The sequence below is a fragment of the Strigops habroptila genome, chromosome 8 (genome assembly GCF_004027225.2).
Source record: "Strigops habroptila isolate Jane chromosome 8, bStrHab1.2.pri, whole genome shotgun sequence".
Taxonomy (NCBI): domain Eukaryota; kingdom Metazoa; phylum Chordata; class Aves; order Psittaciformes; family Psittacidae; genus Strigops; species Strigops habroptila.
This window is the reverse complement of record NC_044284.2, coordinates 61,367,277-61,388,728: the sequence shown is the minus strand read 5'-3', so window position 1 is coordinate 61,388,728 and position 21,452 is coordinate 61,367,277. Positions and strand designations below refer to the sequence as shown.

At 44.0% G+C, this 21,452-nt stretch overlaps 1 protein-coding gene across 2 annotated transcripts in view; it reads right to left on the bottom strand.

Annotated features, from left to right (window-relative positions):
- Window positions 1–750: 750 nt before the first annotated feature.
- The window catches only part of LEPR (leptin receptor), a 37,966-nt gene continuing 17,264 nt past the window's right edge, over window positions 751–21,452 (bottom strand). Inside the window, exons 7-19 of one of the 2 annotated variants that reach the window (XM_030495295.1) lie at window positions 20,698–20,842; window positions 19,555–19,698; window positions 19,109–19,226; window positions 14,971–15,170; window positions 13,323–13,471; window positions 12,941–13,100; window positions 12,778–12,860; window positions 11,224–11,440; window positions 9,679–9,861; window positions 9,025–9,120; window positions 8,714–8,816; window positions 8,287–8,362; window positions 751–3,250 (exon numbers count right to left, since the gene is read on the bottom strand). In XM_030495295.1, the coding sequence (XP_030351155.1) occupies window positions 2,426–3,250; window positions 8,287–8,362; window positions 8,714–8,816; window positions 9,025–9,120; window positions 9,679–9,861; window positions 11,224–11,440; window positions 12,778–12,860; window positions 12,941–13,100; window positions 13,323–13,471; window positions 14,971–15,170; window positions 19,109–19,226; window positions 19,555–19,698; window positions 20,698–20,842 (2,499 nt within the window). In that variant the 3' untranslated portion in view covers window positions 751–2,425. Of the gene's footprint in view, window positions 3,251–8,286; window positions 8,363–8,713; window positions 8,817–9,024; window positions 9,121–9,678; window positions 9,862–11,223; window positions 11,441–12,777; window positions 12,861–12,940; window positions 13,101–13,322; window positions 13,472–14,970; window positions 15,171–19,108; window positions 19,227–19,401; window positions 19,699–20,697; window positions 20,843–21,452 lie in introns of both variants that reach the window. The other variant, XM_030495296.1, reaches the window with a different exon arrangement.

The following is a 21,452-nucleotide window of genomic DNA, read 5'->3' as shown; positions in this document are numbered from 1 at the left end:
ATCACAGTCCTGCGGGATGAAGGAGAGATGATGAACTCCTGCCTTTTCCCAGGAAAGCCTGCCCTGGTTCTGATCATTCCCGTGGTTGATAGCCCTCCTGTCCTCACAGAGGCACTGGATTAGGACATGGTATGGTAAAATCAATGTGAGCTTTTCATTTCCTGGAGAGTGATGATCTTCAAACACAACTAAATGATTTTTCTGGACACTGTAATTAAAGCAAGCCCAAACCTGATGGTGAACCCCACGTTTTTTCCAGTCTCCAGAGATGCTGGAGAGCCCCCAGCTCTCACACAACCACCTTTCAGCGGCTCCTATTACTCTGCACCCCAGGCTAGCAAGAGGAGGAGGCTGATGTGCAGGGACTGAGGTCTTCCACCCCAAATTTGCCACACCATGAGGTATCCCTGTGGCATTAGCTGGGGCAGTGTGGGGAGCAGCCGAGCTAATTGCTTATCACCAATTTCTTATCACCAGTCTGCCCACACCTTCAGGGGATGCTGGATCTGGTGGACAAACCATCAGGATAGGCAGAATCCAGCACCTGAGCCCATTCCCAAGGGAATCATGGAACCCCAGAGGCTGCACCATGTCAGGTTCACATGCCAGCAGGAGGGAAGTTCTGTTTCCAGATGAGTTCCAAGCTCAGCATTCACCTGGGTGCTGATCACAGCTTTGCTCCTGGCACTCTCCAGGAACCTTCTGGTTTGTCCCTGCAGCCTCCAAGCACATTTTCAAGTGACAACAAGCTCTGGTCACTCACACAAGACAGGTTTTAATCCCCCCACCACACACAACAGCTCTGAAACAAGTACATGGGATTTGTGTCACATTCAGTGAGAAAAAGCAGTGGGGTCTTTGCTAAAGCTCATCTTAACTCCAAAATGCAGACACACACTTGCTGCGGTCCCTTCTGCTCCATAGGATTTCTTATCACAAATACTCAATGTTTCCACACCTCTCCTACCATGTACTATCATTGCTGGGGTTTGCCCTTTTGGGTTTAAGTGCCTGTAGAAGTTTTACATGAATTTAGCTTTGGAATACACAATATATCGATCTTTCTTAGTTCCTCAAAATAGTTCTTTGGCATGTCTACAAAAATATTTACTATCAAGTAGAAAAAGATATATTTGGCTTTCCAACAAGTGGGGTTTCTTTACCTGCTCATCCCAGAAAATACAGCTCAGATGCAAGATGCGGTTTTCCTCCCACCTGAAGCTTTCCAGCTGAGCAGCACAGGGCTTGTGAAGGCAAAGTGACGTCTCCGAGTCCATGCAGACAGACTAGCTCACCACAGATCAAAACACAGGATCAAACCACTGCCTTCGCTACTGCAGGCTCTTAGCAAAGGGGGTTGGAAGTGATGCTAGTTTGCCAGCGCTACCATTTGCACTAGAATCTCACATTCAACAACAACAACATGGACATTTAATTCCAAGGACATGGTTTTCCCTGGATAACACCCCACAATTAAGGCACCCACAAGAGTTTTGATTCTTTTATCTGACCTCATGATGCTCTTTGATGCTACTGATGAGTATTTTCAATTCACTTTGAAAGACACTGTGTAAGAGCAGCCCTGAGTTTGCTGTTCTTGGTCAGGGCCTCCCTTCCAGCAGCTGAAACACAGCGTTCCCACTGCTTTTTCATGGGGACCATTTGTGTATTCACAAGCTCTGTTTAACCCAGATGTCAGCTCAGCAATAAATACATCAGGATTTGGGAGGAAAAGAGCCTAACAAATGTATCTGGTATGTGTATAGTTCATCCATTTCCCACCAGCTCAAGTGTATCGTAACCTGGAGTCTGCACCGCATCCAGGTCGACTCACCCCACTGCACTCGGTGTCACAAATCATTCCCAGGGAAATGACTCATTCCAGTTTTCCCACCCCAAAAAACCACCTCACATGTACATATTTCAACCTCCATGTTAGCTCACTCCTTCCTGTCTCGCCCTCGAGGTCCCAAAGCAAACCCTAAACCAAGAACAAGCTCTTTCAGGGCAGTTTGCTGCGATGTTTGAGGAGAGAAGAAATGTGCGTGTGGGTCTGTGCTGCCAACAGGCACACTCTGTGGTGGAAAACACAGTCCGTTGGGATCACATCCAATCCTTTCACCTGAATGTCCATGGCACTGAGTCCAATTCCAAGTGCAGTTCTTCACTGGAGTGCTCACACATACACCTGACAGGCATCGACACAGAGAATTTGGCACCAAAGGCTAGTTTGAAAACAAATCTTAAAAGCAAGGGTCCCCGTTTGAAAAATAGGTGAAGAAATGGAATTTCTTCCTACTAAAACCCTGGCACTCAAATACAGAACCAGTTACCTGGCTTCAAATCAGGAGAGCTCCTGTAACAAGTCAGGAGAGGGGAAAACCAGGAATGTATCAACACCTAAAATACCATTAAGTGCATCAGATCACGGTGTGGTGACTTCAGAGGTCTTCTCCGTGCTCTCCTGCACCTTGGCTGCAGTCATCTGGAACTGTGGCATGTATGGCACGATGGCTTTGTACTGAAGGCTGCTTTGGATAAAGGCATTTAAATGAGATGGTGTGTGCTGCAGAACCCCCCCATGCTGGAGCAGATCCATTGCATGGAACTGACACATCACCCTGGAGCTGTCTGTTAAGAAAATGTCATTCTCCCTTTTTCCCAGTGACGTTATTCCAATGTAACACAAGCTCTGCTCAGGACTGTCTCCATCTGGGAAAGCATCATCATGATCTGAAGGCTCTGAAAATCCCTCTGAAGAGATGAGGGACAAGGAGAGAGTCTTGGCCTGCCTGATGGGTGCATCAGGTAGTACCAGAAATGCCCCATTCCTCACCACCCAGGAGCTGCTTGAGAAAGAGCCTGTAGCTGAAGAGTCTTCAGCTAAGCAGCATCTATCAAAGCAACTTCTTGGCCTCACTTTGTGTTCATAAAGGCCACTTGATCTGGAGTTACTCAGGACAGTAGCATACTTAATATCAGACTCCCCTGTCACTTCTGCACTGCTTTGGCCATCGTGGGAGCTCTCAGAGAAGCTGCTACTATGGAAATGGCTGCTGGAGCAAGCAGAGTCATGTGCAGAGTCTTGTGGTGTTGTAAACATGGAATCAGTGACTAAAAAATCTTGTGAGTCGTCTTTTTTCAACACTTCAGTGACGCTGATGTCTTCCAGCACTATTGCTGGTTCCAGAAGAGGCTCAAATGACATTGCTTCGGGGCGCTTGATGAAGAGATGCTCAAAAGTTTCAGGCTAGAAGAGAATATAGATTTTAATGCTCAGTTTTAGTTCAGGATGAAGCTCATGATTTTAAGACTCACAGACAAACCCCCCCATAGTTTTAGTACAAGTATATAGCTGAAAATCCTCTAAAACACATTTCCTCTCTTCTTTATGTCTGTGTTTAAGTGAAGAGCAAGGACAAGACAAAGAAGTAAGAAGCTGTTGGTGTGTGAAGTGCTGCAAAGCAAATATTCTGCTTACCCTGTGTTAAGCACACCCTTGGCTTCTTATTTAGGTTGTATAAACCATAGACACCATCATTTACATGTCAACTAAAGGAACTTTCCCTGCTAGGATTATATATTTGGGGTCAAATTCAGCCTTTCCATAGCATTATTAGAGCATTCCCATCAGAATAGGAGCTGTAGGTTTGAACTGCACAAAGAGAAACACACATTTATTTTGGAGAAACATATGCTTTACTACTACCCAGTATATATGCACATAAAACACACAACAGCATGAAGCGGGTCTCCTAGCTACAAAGGAGAATTCACTTGAAAACCCTGTATTTCCTAATGAATTCAAGGCAAACCAAATAGATAGAAACAGTTTCTGTGTGTTATCAGCAAACCATGTTTTACAGCCGGAAAGCTGCCAAAACAACTAGAAACATGTCAAAATACTTAAACTAGTCTGCAATTATAGAAAAGAGTCTATACTACCTCTCCTGGCTTTAGTCTAGACTAGCTACTGGTAGCACCTATGCCCTCATGTGGCAAAGCTGGTGCTCTGGTACTTGCCCTGCACAAGTCCATCATCTTCCTACATTGAAACCAATCTGTGCACTGGAATCTCTCCTCCTCTTCAAAATGATGTCAGTAACTGCATGTAACATTATCAGGCTAGTGAAATGAGCTGTAGGCTGCTACTGTCCGTATACATCAAGCTGTAATAATCGTAACTGATACTGCCTGGTGAAAGTCATCTTCCCTCTCAGGTCTGCTCTGCATTGACACCGACACAGCAAAAGCCAACCAGTGTATAATGACTGCCCCAGTGACATTTTCAAATGAGACATATATATTAATAGGAATCATAGAATCATGGAATAGTTTGGCTTGGAAGGGACCTTAAAGCTCCTCCAGTTCCAACCCCTGCCACAGGCAGGGACACCTTCCACTAGAGCAGGTTGCTCCAAGCCCCTGTGTCCAACCTGGCCTTGAACACTGCCAGGGATGGGGCAGCCACAGCTTCTCTGGGAAAAGTCTGTGCCAGCACCTCAGCACCCTCACAGGGAAGAGCTTCTGCCTCAGAGCTCATCTCCATCTCCTCCCTCTCTGTTAAAATGAAGCTTTTAACAACCAAAACCTCACATTTCCTTCCTATAGGCCTGCCCTCCTACAAGCAGCATCCAGTTTATCCTCAACAGAGATGGTTTCTATTCCTTCTAAAAGCTGTGTGCTCCCTCACACCAGCCCCAGTATCTGCTCTTACAAATGCACATGGGAAGCACAGAAAAGACAAAGATAATGTTGCCTGCAAAGATTAAATACATCCCATTCAGAGGCAGGTGCATTGCCTGGCAAAGGCCACCATCTCTTATTAAAACATGTCAGGTATTTAATCCAGTATAACACATATTCCAATGTCTTGAGAAGATGTAGAACTCTCTCATCTCACAATTACTGAGTGAGCTGGGAGAACAGTGCTGGATTTCCATAGCAGAAGCATGTGCAATATAATCTGGACACAAACTGTGTTAAACAACAGACAAAGCAGTTCCATAAACTCAGGAGAAAAGTGTGTCTCAAGTCACCGGCTCTCAAACTTTGCCAAGCAGACAAAACAAGATCCAACCAAACCAGGAATGTCAAACAAGGCTGTATTTTGCTCTCCTGTTCAGTCTAGGGTTTAAGCTGTATTTGTCTCAGAAGCCCCAGGCTACCTCTGAGCTGGGTTCAGGTCAGAATTACTTTGCACTCCAGCTGCTAAACACAGATATATCAAAATATGCTACTGGCCTAATTCTGCCATGACCAGATTTTGACTTTCCCAACTATTTAACTTCACACATTGCAGATTAGCCCATGGACACAGCAGGGTAATTTAGATACACGTCAGTCTTTGCAAGACTGATATTAATTTCCCTGTAAAATCACATCTGTAGTTGTGTTTAAGTCATTTCTCCAACATTACAGGAGGTCCTACAGCTTTTTTATTTACTATTTTATTGAGCAGATAAGAGGAATTTTTATGATTTTTGACGTTATGCATACATGTAAAAGCTTGCAAGACAGAGTCTAGATGCAAGACCTGCCTGGTTTAGATTAGGAGTCATAGACTCATAGAATGGTTTGGGTTGGAAGGGACCTTAAACACCATCTTACTGCTGTGAGCAATACAATCAGGACAAAATAGTCTATAAATGCAATTCTGAAGTACCAAATATCACATGGGATATACTGAATATACAAAGTAATGATCAGATGTTGACTCACTGATTTAATGTGGCTGCACTCCAGGACAAGACAGGAGTTCCACATCAGACGCCTTCAGAATGACATCAGAACTTCCCAGCCCTGGTTTAGAGGCTATTTATGTAATCAGTGCTTATCCCAACGAAGGAAAAATATCACATGTGGGCTGTACACTGCTTTTTGTACAGGAAATTCCTTCCACACATACAAAAAGCAGGATTTGGCTCCAAAAACATGGTTTCAAAGAATATGTTCCAGCCTTGGACACTCATGAGCAAGAGATGGTCGTGCCAACCTGAGCACAGGCCCTGTGCTCGGAGTGAGTTAACATTTCCCAGTGAGGTTAGTACAAGGCATGGAAGAGGCATGCTTCCTACTGTGCAAGCTGTCAAAAAGCATGTCAAACTTCCCTTTCTTTCAGACTTGTGCCATTTCTTCCCCATTAATTGTGGAGCCAGGCATAGGAATACGGAGCAGGATCAGCAGGGTGTCAGCTTTACCCTCCCTTCCTAGTTAGGACTTCATCAACTTGAATACCCTTATTTCAGCTCTACCACTCAGTGAGGAGAATCATTTCCAACATGCTAAATCCAACAAGCAAACTTCATGCCTCTCTGCAAGTGGGGTCAGTGAGGATTGTCATGAGCTCCTTTTGCTATAGATGAAAAGATTAAATAGACAAATGCAGTTGTGCTGGTGCTACTCATACCCCTGCAATCAATAGCTATTCAAAGAGCCCTTCCACCTACCACCAAAACCAGATCTTCTTTGAGGATTTATGGCCTTTTTTATCAGGTACAGATAGAATGTTAGAGATTATTCAGACATCTGCACTGGGGTGGCTGCATGTTTAAATGATAGCAAATGAAGAAGCTGTATAAATAACATGCACATTGGTATTTCCAGGAAAAAGCAAGCAAATAAAAAGCCCAGTAAGGCACAAAACACACCCAGTTTCTGCATTCCCTGAGTTGCTGCTGCACCCAAATGCACACAAAAAGCTCAAAAGACTATACTGGGACAACCAAGTACTTGTGTGAATAGAGATGTGATCACTTTGATGTGCCTGGAGTCAGAGGAAACTCCCAAGCTGGCTCTCAATTAGAACAAACACTCAATTAGAATGAAAAACCACTTTCAAGTGGAGTCAGTAACTGGGCAGATCTTGCACTCAAGCTGGATAAATTCCAAACCAGTCTATGTTTCTGGTTCCTGGGCTGCATCCTGGGAAGGGCTGGGCTCTCCCAACTCCTTCTGAGAGCCAGGGCTTGAGAGGATTGAGCCCTTTGCCAGTCACAGCCTTAGTCTGCAGAGCAGCAAAGAAAAGTTAAAAACACCAAATCCAAAGTAAATGTTTCTGCCTGTGCAAGAGACAAACTGGGGCTTGATCTTGCTCTTAATTTTTCAAAGGGCAATTTGATTAAGCTACTTTGAGGATTAGTTATATTTAAACAACTCAGTGTTGTATCTGCACTTCCTGTCTGCTGAATATACCAATCATCTAACAATTCTGCATAGGAAGCCTGGGAGCTGGCCCAGTGGTTCAGCAGGCACTGGCCATGATTAGACTTCAAAGAATGTCCATTCTCTGTTTAAGTGAAATGAAAGGATGAAAGCTGGGCTGGATCAGCCTGGAGAAGAGAAGGCTCCTGAAGGGGAGACCTTAGAGCAGCTCCAGTGCCTGAAGGGGCTCCAGGAAACCTGGAGAGGGGCTTTGGACAAGGGCCTGTAGGGACAGGCCAAGGGGAATGGCTTTAACCTGCCAGAGGGGAGATTGAGATGAGCTCTGAGGCAGAAGCTCTTCCCTGTGAGGGTGCTGAGGCGCTGGCACAGGGTGCCCAGAGAAGCTGTGGCTGCCCCATCCCTGGCAGTGTTCAAGGCCAGGTTGGACACAGGGGCTTGGAGCAACCTGCTCTAGTGGAAGGTGTCCCTGCCTGTGGCAGGGGGTTGGAGCTGGAGGAGCTTTAAGGTCCCTTCCAACACAAACCAGTCTGGGATTCTGTGATTCTATGAAATAAAAGATGAGAAAAGAAACCTTCACTGGGGAATGCAAATTAAATACCTGAAACATCTTCTGCCATTACATGCTCTTTCTTTTAGAAATAACAGGCCTGAATTTGCATTATTGTCTCAGTGACTGCACGCTGTCAGATACCAGGACCACAAGAAGCCTTGTCTGCTGGCACAAAGCAGCTAAGCCCACATGAAGACTCCACATCCCATCACAGCTCCCGAATCACAGGCTAAACAGAGAGGCTGTTTATCCCAGCAAAGAATTTGGCCTTTGATATACAAGTGGCACTCACTGAGGTGCACAAGCATTACACCCATGGGATTCTGCAACTGATTTACTGATTGCCCTGAAATTTAAACACCAGCTACATTCAAAAGAGGTGTCAGTCTCTGGTCCTGGCCTGGTCCCAGGTATCAGCTCTCTCCAGCCAAGAGAAGTGCTGCATTGGAAACTTCAGAGGCCCAAGTGGCTCCATGCAGGGTATCATCTACCCAACAGATAGAGTTCAGTACCCAGCAAAGAGCAGTCAGAGCATGGGGTGGGGGAAGAGGCATCACCAGGGGAATACACACCTTCTGAAAATTAACTCCTTGTGCCCAGGAGCAGTTCTTGGGGTTTGGAACATCTTCCCAAAACAGCTTCTTCATTCTGAAATACGAGGTAAATTCTGGAGTTGGTACTGGTCTCACCTTCTGTACTGCTGTCATTCCCCTCTGCTGTGTCAGGAAAGGAATCTCTGCAGTTTTGTTTATCCAGAGCACTATGACAATGACATTTTCACAAGGTAAGAAGTCTCTGCACTCAAGACACTTTAATTCTCTGTGCTGTATTCCACAGTCCACTGCCTTTCAGTACAGTACATCAAAAATATACATTAAAAATAATTCCTTCTTTCCCCAGAAACATCCTGCCCACCAGTTCAGCACTGAGGCATCCCCTAAGCTGCACCACCTTCTTCTGAAGGCCTCTGGGCCTTTGGGATGACAATGAACAACCCACCTTTGGTGTGAAACCAGCAGTGCTCCAAGCAACAAAACTGAGGTTGAAATGACTATTGGCAGAACCACGTAAAGGTTGGAATTGTTCTCATTTTCATATCCAGCTGGAAATAAAAGGAATTCAGCTAATAATGCAGTCAAATAGTTTGTCTGTGAACAAGTAGTTTGCATCTAGATCACTGTCCATAGTTATATTACAATCAATCAGTTTAATACTGACATTTTCTGGTAAGATACAGGCTTCTGCATTTAAAGGTTACTTTTACAAGCTCCTATTTCACAAACAACACAGAGAAAGATCCTCTAAGTCACCTTTGGTAAACTGATCCGTTGCTCTGGATTTGCCAACTCCTCCCGCAAACACAGGGTACAGGCTGAACCGGTACTTCTCAATCAGGATAAAGTGATCTGGAATGAGGAAATCAGCCTTTTGAATCACAACTATTATCCTCCTTTTAAACAATTACCTGCACAGAGGTTCTGGTCACATATCAGAGCTCAGATCAGCCCAGAGAGGGGAATAATGAGAGCTGTCTTTTATAGATATGTACTTTAATATCAGAATATTAAACCCATTAATCTATACTGGACAATCTAGCATTATTCTGTCATGGAATTAACACCTTTATGGAGCTATTGTAAAAAATTTTCAGATTAAAGCCAAAATGCAAATGGAATGGGCATATTAACTTAGATATTAGCTGGTGTATTCAATATTCCAGAGCTCATTTTATTGTATTGCCAAAAAGTTAACACACTCCTGAGCTTCAGTCTTTGTTAACCTGATTGTTAATGCAGCAGTCAATCCTTTACAGTCAGTGCTCTAATGATGATCAGGAACTGCTCTGCTGGTCCTTATCATAACTCAAAAACAGAGAGGGGGAAAAGGAATCAGAGAGCTCAGTAATGTCCCATTTTGCTGTTGTGTATTAACGTAACATATTCTATTTTTCAGTGCACACTCACCATAAATGTAATATTTACTGATATTTGGAGGAACTCGCAGCCATTTCATCTCCTCTTCTTTGTTAAGGTTCTTCCACTCAATAACGAAAGACGTTATCACGTACATTTGAGGTGAGAGTGTCCAGATCAGAATCACACAAGTGCTGTTCACTGGGTAAGCGCTGAGGGACCGCACAACACTCACTGACAGAGCAAGGAGAAACCAGCCGTGAGCGACATGAGCACAGACAGAGGTGAGACAATGATGGGTTAGCAGGAGAGGTGTCTACTACAAACTACATGCACACAAGTGAGTGACTGCTACAGTTTCAGCACTTTATCATAGTATCAGAGAATCCCAGGCTGGTTTGGGCTGGAAGGGAGCTTAAAGCTCATCCAGTTCCAAGTCCTGCCACGGTCAGGGACACCTTCCACTAGAGCAGGTTGCTCCAAGCCCCTGTGTCCAACCTGGCCTTGAACACTGCCAGGGATGGGGCAGCCACAGCTCATCGGGGCACCCTGTTCATTTATCATTTACTTGTTTAATTGTCTTCTATATAAGAAAGCTTGGTCTTTAGCTCACATAAGCAAACATATTTCTCCTTAAGCCAGCACAGCTTGGTTCACACCAAACAGTCCTGAATGTTAAACAGATCCAGTTTCTTACCAGACATAAAACAAATATCCTGATTCTCATGTGCACATCCTTAACTATCACTCCTTAACCAAAAAACTATCAACAGCTACTGAACTATCAACATCTAAATAAGTAAAGAACACACCGAGAGCCCTGTAAGGTAAATCCTACTGAATCTAAGTAATACACCAAGATAACAATCCAGTTGGACAAAGGCTTCCTGTGACATCTGTTACCAACCACAGGGTTTCCACAGTACTTACACAAAGTATCAGAAAGAATTTTAGCCACAATAATGCTTTTAAACAGCATTACAGCAGAAAAGTTCTACAAATAGGCTGCAGTGATGTTTCCCACAGCATATATTTGCAAGTGAATGCTACAAAATTGAAGTATTCCAAAGCAAGAGGCTTTCTTTCATTAGTAAAGCAGAGTGAATCAATAAAGCAGCTGAATCAATGAGAGGCTGCTCAGGAAGTAAAGCCAAACCTCTCAAACTATGTACTCTGGCAGCCCCTCAGGTGAGCAGCCAGAGAAATGAGACCATATTTCATTTTGGAAACAACCAAACATTCCCTAGCAGGAATGTTGGGTGTTCCCAAGACAAAGTAGATGAAAGATCAGTTCTACAGTAATAATTCCTTATTCTTTGATTAATTACTTTATATTCTGCTAGTGGAAAGTGACAGACAACTCTTTTCCCAACCCAAAGGTCATTAAGGTTTTCATGTGATGGAAAATTCATTTTTCAACTAGCTCTGTTGGTGAGATGCAGAATCTGGTTCCCATATACAGCTGAATGTATCATCACAGAACATTTTTTGCTCTAAGAAAGGGAATCTGATTATAAAGAAAGCTTTGTCCAAAAGCATCTCAAGGATTCCCAGCATTTTCCACATCTCAAAACGGTCACTAATATGTGTTCTTACCTGTGCTCATTTGCTGGGATAGAGTTAAATTGAAATTAACTGAAGAAACTCCAACTGAATTCATGGCCAGAACAGTAACGGTGTGTGTGTGTTCAGTCCATGGAAACGAACAGGTAGTGCCATTGTCAACATACTCTGACCACGTGGTGTTTCCTGACATCTGATGCTGTATAATGTACCGGCTCACGCTGCACAAGGAGTGACTCTTCATCAGTGGCTGCAGCAAACATTGCCATGAATTAATTTCCCAGAGTTGAATTTCAAAAGCAAACGTTATTTGGGCAGATGGCACTGTTCCAACGTTAAGAAAACATGACCCAGTAAAGATATTCTATAGGCTGTCTACTGTCCTTTTAGCAAAGGCTCTGTAGTCCATCTAAAGACTTGATTTCTTCTATCTCCCTCCCTGAGAGCTGACATGCTTCTTGCTGTCTTTCCTGAGGAGACAAGGAGGAACAAGGAAATAGAAACTTTCAGGCTCCTCTCGTCACTCCCCGTTTCATGTTAAGTGTTTTTCAGGACTGAAAAAGCAGCACAGATGACTGTTTGCACACTACACACGGGCAAACAGGAGCAGGCTTTTTTTCTCTGTCCTGTGTTAACCTTTTCAGTGTGCCCAGCTTACGTGCAGTTGCAGCTCTCTAGGAGTCAGTGGCACATTCTGCTCAGGGATCTCAGTCAGCAGAACTTGGCAGCTGAAGACTGCAGCTCATTCTAAATTGCAGTCTGTGATTCTGTGTTACTCTTTTTTCAGAGTATTAAGAGCAAATTGCATTTTAAGTCTCTGTTTCATAGCATTTGTATAACTAACACCGAAGGTAGAGGTCTCCACATAAAGGCAAGGAAGCTTGTAGCCTGCCTGGAGATCTGAGGGATCTCCTGAAGTAGTGAGGACTGTAAGACATCAGGAACAATGGGATGTTCCCCATGGCTGTGATGCAGCCCCACACGCAGTTCAGCATGGCTGTGCTGCAGGTAACTGGACCTCAGATGGATCCACTCTACAAACATCAGTTCAGGAGGCTGTCCTGTGAGCTTCCCAAGTATGGAACATGCCTGTGGCCACTGTATGTCTGTGCTGAGCCTCACTCACCTCACAACCACCCACAGCAACCACACAGCACTAGGAGACTTCTTGTCCTACTACATCACTATGAACGTGGTAATGATTAAGGCACAAAATCAGCTCAACATGTGCCAGCAAGGTGCAGGAGAGATTAAAAAGAATAAAAACAGAAGGAGCGGGGGGAAGAAATGATAGTAACAGAAGGGAGTAAAGTCCAAGACAGGCTGACTGAGCAAAGATGACAAACCCATCTCCCATTGCATCACAGTATTACAGTCAATATTCACCAGCAACCTCCACTTGTCTCCAGTATTAGCCAAGCAAGAGGCAGTAACTCAGAAGAAGTCATATCCCAACTGCCTTGTACATGAAGCAGCGATTGCCCAGCTTTGCCTCCCAGGGAAGCATGTGCTCATCATACTCCCTTTCTGGCATTCTACCCATGGGCTTTGGAGCAAAGTGAAAGACCAAAATGGAATTGTTCTCACCTTCCACAGGAGTGTGACATTCTTCTGCCTCTTTATGGGATCTTCAGTAATAATTCTCCAAAATTCAGGGCCTTGTAAGGGAGCTGCAGTTTTGAAAGAACATTGTCACTCTTCAGTCTGGAGCTGCACAGCCCCAAAGAGTGCACTCTGAAAGCACGAGTACCTTTGATATCTTTTACAAGGGTATAGGCTGATCTGCTCCAGTTGCTCCAGTAGCCTGATCCATCCAGCTCCCTGCACCGGACCTGAACAACATACTCAACACAGAGGTTCTGAACTTCTATCACAGCTGATCTTGTGGGTGCGTTTGAAACTTCATAAACCTGTAAGAGAAGTCAGAATAGGCTGAGTAAGAACAAAAGGCTGTTTTAGCATCTGTTAGAGTCAAAATTCCTGAAAATGAATCCAATGAGAAAGTGAATTAATCAGTAACATAACCATTATAACCATGTTTCACTGCACGCCACAAATTCCACCTGAAACCAGTTAACACACTCAATGACAACACTGCACCAACCCATGAGCTAGATTAAAAGAGACAGTACCTCCCACATCATTTCCTCCCTGTTCACAGCATACCGAATCTGAAATCTCAGATCACTGTTTGCAAACAGAGGGTTTGTCCAGCTCACATTCAGCAGCCCAACATTCCTGGTGAGTTCCGCTCTAACACTGGAGGGAGGAAGCAGCTTCACTAGAAAATGGAAAGCAAAAGAAAGGCTCTAAGGTCTGCATGGATATTCCTCTTTAAATCCACTCATCATGGGTTATTTTCTTCTGCCCTGAGGGTGGCAGGTACCACACTGTGGCTTCTGCCATCCCAAGTAAAGCTGGACTAGAAGGCAAATGTAGCCATTCACCAAGCCAGGCTGCCTGCACCATTCTCTGCAGCCAGAGCACTGCTGACTGAGAAAGACAATGTTTGTCTAATTCATTCCAATCTTGACCCAAAGTAAAATCACCAAAGAAAATCTTAAATTGAAATCTCAAAATCAAAGTTTCTGAGTTTCTGACAGAATAAACATTTCATTTAATAAAAAAATGATGATCCATGGGCAAGTTTCAATACATTTCATTTGAATTTAAACCCCAATAGCTTATATTGCTGCTAGCACCTTGTACCTCCCCTGGTACAAACAGGAAATGATTATATATATATTTTTATATATGTATGTGTATATATATATAAAGCTTGTTTTGGCTCATCAAATGGTGAGTGAGGAGAAAATAACAAAACAAGTAAAATAAGCTTTCAATTTTGGGCAGTGCTACAATGAGTCTGGTTTGGTTTACCATGACACAGAGCACCTTTCACCAGTGTAGGTCATGCCTTTAAAGTGATGACTTGAATAAACCAGACTCCTGAAGTCCTGCTTCAACTCCTCACTGGGCAGCACTGTCCAAAGCCAGCATCTCCACCCAAAAGGGCACAGCCAACTGAGAGCACAGCCATGCCCACCCCAGACTAACGCTACAGCTGCTCCCCACATACATAATAGATGTGTTTTATTGTTCTGCTTTATTTCATGTAGCACTTCTGTGCTCCAGCTGCCATGTCTTCTCTCTACATATTGCCCAATTTTGTGTCCAAAAAATACATAGCCCAATGAATGCTCTGAGTCACAAAGCAGATAATAAGTGTTTTCACATTTTGCAGTGCTTGAAAACACTCAAACACTGTCCCTGCCTCTTGCTTTTATACAAATTTAAGGGCTCTGTGTCACAAAAGAAGCTTTGCAAAAGCATGCAAGAGCATGAACAGTCCCTATGATTTTAAACAAAGAGACAACTATGTAAGTAACACATATAGTGCTGTGTATCAAAGCATAAACAACTACTTGAAGACTTCAGAAACATAAGATAACCAGAACCTTCAAAACGAGACTGTGCTTCCAAATACAATTCTTGCATTTTCTATAGATCTCTCTGCAAAACTCCCCAGAGGATAAACACACAAAACTGGATGTTTCATGTTATAGGTGTTAGCTGCAGCTACAATCTGCTCCTGTGCCAAGCAAAGGTATGGAAATAACATTTAATCCAATGTGTTTTAGAAGACAGTAGCAAAGCTTTTATGTCCTTTCCACAATCTAATTGAGTTAAAATGCTATGAAGAAGTACTTTACCTACACCATATAAGGAATGAAATCCAAGGTCACAAGTGAAGAAAGACGTGCACGAATCTGGACCTACCCACATCTGCTGGAACGACACAAGTTGGTGAGGATTCAAGTGTTCCTAGTAAGTGCTTAAATTCTATCCACATGGTATATCCAGATAAAAGAAAAATAGGCTGAAATGTGCACTCGTAAGAATGATTCTTCTGTAAATTACATTCCTTCACCTCTGATTTGGGAGATGTACTTGGAAAGTCGGAACAATAAATTCTGCTCCTTAAAAAAAGAGAGAAAAGCCACATTCAGTTAACACATTGCAACTATAAGCTGCTTGTGGCATCAGTAAAATATGAAGGCAATTAAAACAAATGGTGTCACTGGAACCATCTGGGGTTTTCTGATGGTTATTTGGAAAGATCTTGAACTTGAATCTGCACAAAATGGACAAATAACACTGCAGTGTTACTCCTCAAAGCTCTGGCTCTTAGCCTGAAAAGAGCAAAACATGAAGGCTCTCCCCTGTGCAAAATCTTCTGACAAGAGACTAACTATAGGAAGAAACAGGTATGACAAGCCCAGGCACCTCCAAATACTCATAAATCATAGAATCCCAGAGTGGTTTGTGTTGGAAGGGAACTTAAAGCTGATCCAGTTCCAACCCCCTGCCACGGGCAGGGACACCTTCCACTAGAGCAGGTTGCTCCAAGCCCCTGTGTCCAACCTGGCCTTGAACACTGCCAGGGATGGGGCAGCCACAGCTTCTCTGGGAAAAGTCTGTGCCAGCGCCTCAGCACTCTCGTAGTGAAGAATTTTTTCCTAATGTCTAATCTAAATCTCCCTTAAATCTAAATCATGTTCCTCGGGTGCTGTGTATTAGCAATACACACAGCAAGGCAGATCTCCAGCCGAGAATTTACTCCAGCTGAGAATATGGCTTTCAAAACACCAAAGGGCATCCAGGGGAAAGCTGCCACATGGATCAGCCAGGCAGTGAAGTCTCCAGGAGATGGAAATCCCATAAAAAATATCAATTCTGGAGGGTGCTATTGAAATCCCACATACAGACAGTATCTCATTTGGCAACAGAAGAGAGGAGAGCTGGACTCCGGGTAAAACAGCACTGAACACCTTATCAGTGATGGAAAGGGTTCAAATTCCTCCTAGTTTTTCCTAAGCTTGTGGCCAGCTCAGACTTGTGGTGAGAGTGGCCAGATAGGGATTAGTTATCCAGCTGAACCACAAAAGTTACACTTAGCCGAATCTCTTCCTGTCCACATAGCTAATAGTGATTAAACCTTGTGCTTTGAAGGTTCAGCTCAGCATTCCCTGGGTTTACAGGATGATCATCTCTGCACTGTTTCTGTTGGCAGCACTGGCTGTAGAGGAAGACGTAGTTACAACCCAACCAAAACAAGACCAAAGCTATCACAACCAAGAGCAAAGCTATCACACCAGTGTACTGCAGAACACTGGATTTCATCTGCAGGATGTAATTGCATCAGTCACTAAAAAGAATAGCTGTGGGCTCCTGGAAAACCAGATGCGTCTGTGCTGACACGACACATCTAACTTCCAGCTTTCACCATAAGGACTTGCCTATATCTAAGCAAATAGCAGCAATTCCAACATACTTGTGGTGTCTCTTACAAATAAGTTAGGTAATTAAAAACACTGTTTTATTTGGTTTCAAAATTCATATTCTTTTTCTGTATTTTTGTTCCCAATATACAATAGAAAGTTATACAAATGACTGTGGTGATTCTCTGCCCCTCTGCTGCGCTCTGAGGAGACTCCCCCTGCAGTCCTGATCCAGCTCTGGGGCAACAGCACAAGAGGGACGTGGAGCTGCTGGAGCGAGGCCAGAGGAGGCCCCGGAGCTGCTGCGAGGGCTGGAGCAGCTCTGCTCTGGAGCCAGGCTGAGAGAGCTGGGCTGGGGCAGCCTGGAGAAGAGAAGGCTCCTGAAGGGGAGACCTTAGAGCAGCTCCAGTGCCTAAAGGGGCTCCAGGAAACCTGGACAGGGGCTTTGGACAAGGGCCTGTAGGGACAGGCCAAGGGGAATGGCTTTAACCTGCCAGAGGGGAGATTGAGATGAGCTCTGAGGCAGAAGCTCTTCCCTGTGAGGGTGCTGAGGCGCTGGCACAGGGTGCCCAGAGAAGCTGTGGCTGCCCCATCCCTGGCAGTGTTCAAGGCCAGGTTGGACACAGGGGCTTGGAGCAACCTGCTCTAGTGGAAGGTGTCCCTGCCCGTGGCAGGGGGTTGGAGCTGGGTGAGCTTTAAGGTCTCTTCCAACACAAACCAGTCTGGGATTCTAAGATACTGGTATTCTCATTAAGTATACATTTTTAAACATCTTATACTTCGACTGTTTGGAAATCACTACATGAATGTGGTCACCCATTATTTATTTGCTTTTATTTTTCCTCTTTCAGATCTCACTATTAACAAACAAACAAAAGACCAAAGAAAGAGGACAATAAATACCAGCATTCGGGAAGCATTTTCAGTCTGTATTAATGCTCACTGTGTGATCTAGCAGACTGTAACAAATGCACAAGGTATCACTTCCTGCTAGAAAAGAACCTTTTTAGTTAAACCTGAGCAAGTAAAAAGTGGGAATAGAAACCTTGGCAAGAGCAGCATGGGTTTTATTTCAAGCTCCCTGCCCAGCTGCACACTCATTATATTCGTATTTGTGAAGACAATTTAAACAAAACCTACCTTAGCAGCCAGTTAGTCACTAATCCTGCCCTAAAAACCTCCACATGAAATCTCAGCCATTCCAGTTCTTACTTTAGTCCAGAAAATGCTGAGAAATATTCACCTGGGTACTACAATAGTCCACCTCCAACAGAGAAGACAGTTCAGCTTCCCAAAGGATTAGAACCTCAGGGCTGATTCAAGCTTGTCTGCCAAAACTTTTGCATTATCAGGTCCAGCAGAGCAGTAAAACTAAAGCTGTTTTCTCATGAAGGGTTGTTTGTCTGTCTTGTTTATATGAAGATTAACATGGTTCTAGAAAACTCTCAAGCCCAATATGTTAGTTAACTCAAAGGGATTTTTTTAGCTTCATGGTAAAACATCATTATCAGAGGCAATATTTGCACACCTGAATGAAGGTAAGGATGATCACAGCACTAGTTTAATAATCAGGTTTGTGTTTTGCAAGCAGGAATGTGTTTGTTCCAAACCCCAGTTCTCCTGCTCTGCCCAAGACAGACAAAATTAAACCACCTACCTGAAAACATCTGAAAAAACACTTGAAAACTAAGAATTGCTCTGGCCACCAAAAATCCTACCTACCTTCATAAAGCAATATTCTCTTTATGAACTAAGATTTTATTTTCTCTTTATAAGCAAGACTTTTTCCATCCTGAATGAAAGAAGCTTGTTCATAGAATATATGTTAAACACTCAGGTATCTATGGTCCCCCTTCTAAAAACATATCATAGAATCCCAGACTGGTTTGGGTTGGAAGGGACCTTAGAGCTCATCCAGTTCCAACCCCTGCCACGGGCAGGGGCACCTTCCACTAGAGCAGGTTGCTCCAAGCCCCTGTGTCCAACCTGGCCTTGAACACTGCCAGGGATGGGGCAGCCACAGCTTCTCTGGGCACCCTGTGCCAGCGCCTCAGCACCCTCACAGGGAAGAGCTTCTGCCTCAGAGCTCATCTCAATCTCCCCTCTGGCAGGTTAAAGCCATTCCCCTTGGCCTGTCCCTACAGGCCCTTGTCCAAAGCCCCTCTCCAGGTTTCCTGGAGCCCCTTTAGGCACTGGAGCTGCTCTAAGGTCTCCCCTTCAGGAGCCTTCTCTTCTCCAGGCTGCCCCAGCCCAGCTCTCTCAGCCTGGCTCCAGAGCAGAGCTGCTCCAGCCCTCGCAGCAGCTCCGGGGCCTCCTCTGGCCTCGCTCCAGCAGCTCCACATCCCTCTTGTGCTGTTGCCCCAGAGCTGGATCAGGGCTGCAGGGGGGGTCTCCCCAGAGCACAGCAGAGGGGCAGGATCCCCTCCCTGACCTGCTGCTCACGCTCTCGGGGTGCAGCCCAGCATATGGTTGGCACTATATGTAGTTAATACCTTTGGAGTTCCAGCTGGGGAAAACTCCAGCTTACAGAAACAGAGGACATTTTATAATGACACCTACTCAGAATTCTTTGCTGTGATAGTATTTCCAGAGCAACACTTTCCAAACATAATGAGTGCATTAAAATCTGTACACACCTGTGGTATCTTAAGTGCAAGGAACTCCCCAGGAGCACAGTGTTTGGGTTTGCAGACCATCTGCAAGTCATTTTAGTTAAGTACCCATCCGTTTCACAGGTGATATTAATATTCACATCTGATTAAAACACATGGAAAGTTCGTATTAATAAAGATATAATTGTTTATAGAGAAAACATTTATTACAAGCAATAACTGCTCAATAAAATTTAACTGGAGTTTACAATGGAAATATTCTGACCTTACTATTAAAATGCAGTGAAATGATAATTCAAAATCAGCTGGAATCTTACCTACTACATATAATTCAGCGTATCTATGATGACATTCCCTATTTTGATGACAACAGTACAATGCGTTATAGAAGAAACTTCCTCTAGGTTTTGTTGCTTTCAAGTTGAAAAGAGTAACTTTGCTTACACGGTCATTCACAAGCGTATACTGACTTTGTGGGATTTCTTCTGCTAAGTTCAGCCACCAGACAATCTTCTTGGATGCTACAAGCTTGGTTTTGTTTTTATAGATGCAATGAAAGGAAACATTAGAACCAACACTGGTCAGTAGCTTAGGAGGGAAGTACAGGACTTGAGCTACACAGAAGGGGAAAAAAGGGGAAAAAATATCCACTGAGGTTAGAATCCAAACAAAAATACCCATAAAAGCATATAACAATAGAAAAACATTGTTATAATCCAGTTCTAAATTTCCTACTTCTTAATTACTATTAACAGTTACAGGGGAGAGAGGCAGGAATGAGCCTTTGACTGTCTCACTCCATAACTGACATTTGTAAATTCTGCTAAATATCTTAAATATCCCCAGGCAAACATGAATTAAATGAGCAGAAATCACTGGAGGCTCCAGTGAAAGCAATATACAGCAGCACAAGGCAAACAGGGAATCATGGAGGCTCCTGTGAATTAAATCTCAGGAAACCAGATTAACACTGCTGCTTTCTGCTCAGCCCGCTTAAGGCACCAGGTCAGCTTATTTAAACACTGCAGCAAGTACTTGCAAGCCAGAAAGGGTTTGCTTCCATAACTCATCTCACAAAGACAGACACCACATAAAATCATAAAATTGTTCTCAGGTAAAATTGAGAGAAGATCCAAATAATAGAAGAACAATGTTTGGGTTTAGAGGGGTGGGGGGGAAATATCGTCTGACTCTCTGAACCCTGCAGGGTGTTGAAATCTCATTAGCTGAAACTGAAGCATGGGCTTGTTCAGCCTGGAGAAGGTTTGGAGAGACGTTAGAGCAGCTCCCCAGTGCCTAAAGGGGCTACAAGAAACCTGGAGAGGGGCTTTGGACAAGGGCCTGTAGGGATAGGACAAGGGGAATGGCTTTAACCTGCCAGAGGGGAGACTGAGGTGAGCTCTTAGGCAGAAGCTCTTCCCTGTGAGGGTGCTGAGGCGCTGGCACAGACTTTTCCCAGAGAAACTGTGGCTGCCCCATCCCTGGCACCCTAGAAAACACTCAAGACTCCAGAGGTTTCAACACTCAAATACTCCACAAAATGAAATAAACTGGGAAGTGTGTTCTATTCCAAAACACTACTTACTGCACGTAAGCAACTGTGTGCGACCTACCTCCCAAGTTGAGGTTATATGGTGTGCTCCAGTCACTCCAGAACCCAGAACCATGGTGATTCCTGCACCGCACTTGAACCAAGTATGAAGATCCAAGCAGCATATTGTCTATGGCCAGTGAGGCTTCCAGAGCAACCTGAACCATCTGTGGGATTATGAGAAGCCATTATTATTGTATAATGAAACAGGATAAAGACAGACAGAGGGAACCAAAACAAAGAGTCTAGAGAATAGGTTCTAGGTAGCAAGTTCATTAAAAAAAGCTTTTTTCTTTAAATTTACTGTATATTTGAACATGTTAGAGACTGTATGACTCTCTGGAAAACATGTTATTTCATTATGAACTCCTAATTAACAGCTGCTTTTTATTCCAGAGCCAGCTGCATGGTAGCAAGAGGAAAAAGCAATTCATTAATAAAAGCTATAAATGTTAAACTTATCATGGAATGTCTCTTGCTGAAAAGAGAGAGCTTTGCCTTTAGACTTCACAGAGTCTAGCATTTCATCCAAAAAGAAAGATGGGAGTTTGTAAGACCCAGCAGGAGAGGGGTCTTTCATCTCTGTGTAGTGACTCTCTTGGCGTAGCAGATGTCAAGCCCATCTCACCAGCTTTCCCACACTGCTGCTGTTTAGAGGGGCTGCTGGACACACCAGCTCAGTGTGCCATGCCCAGCTCCACCAGAACAGCCCTGTTCTCAACCCACCAGATCCACTGCCCAAGGACAAGGAGGGTGCTAAGAAATCCTGCTCTCCCA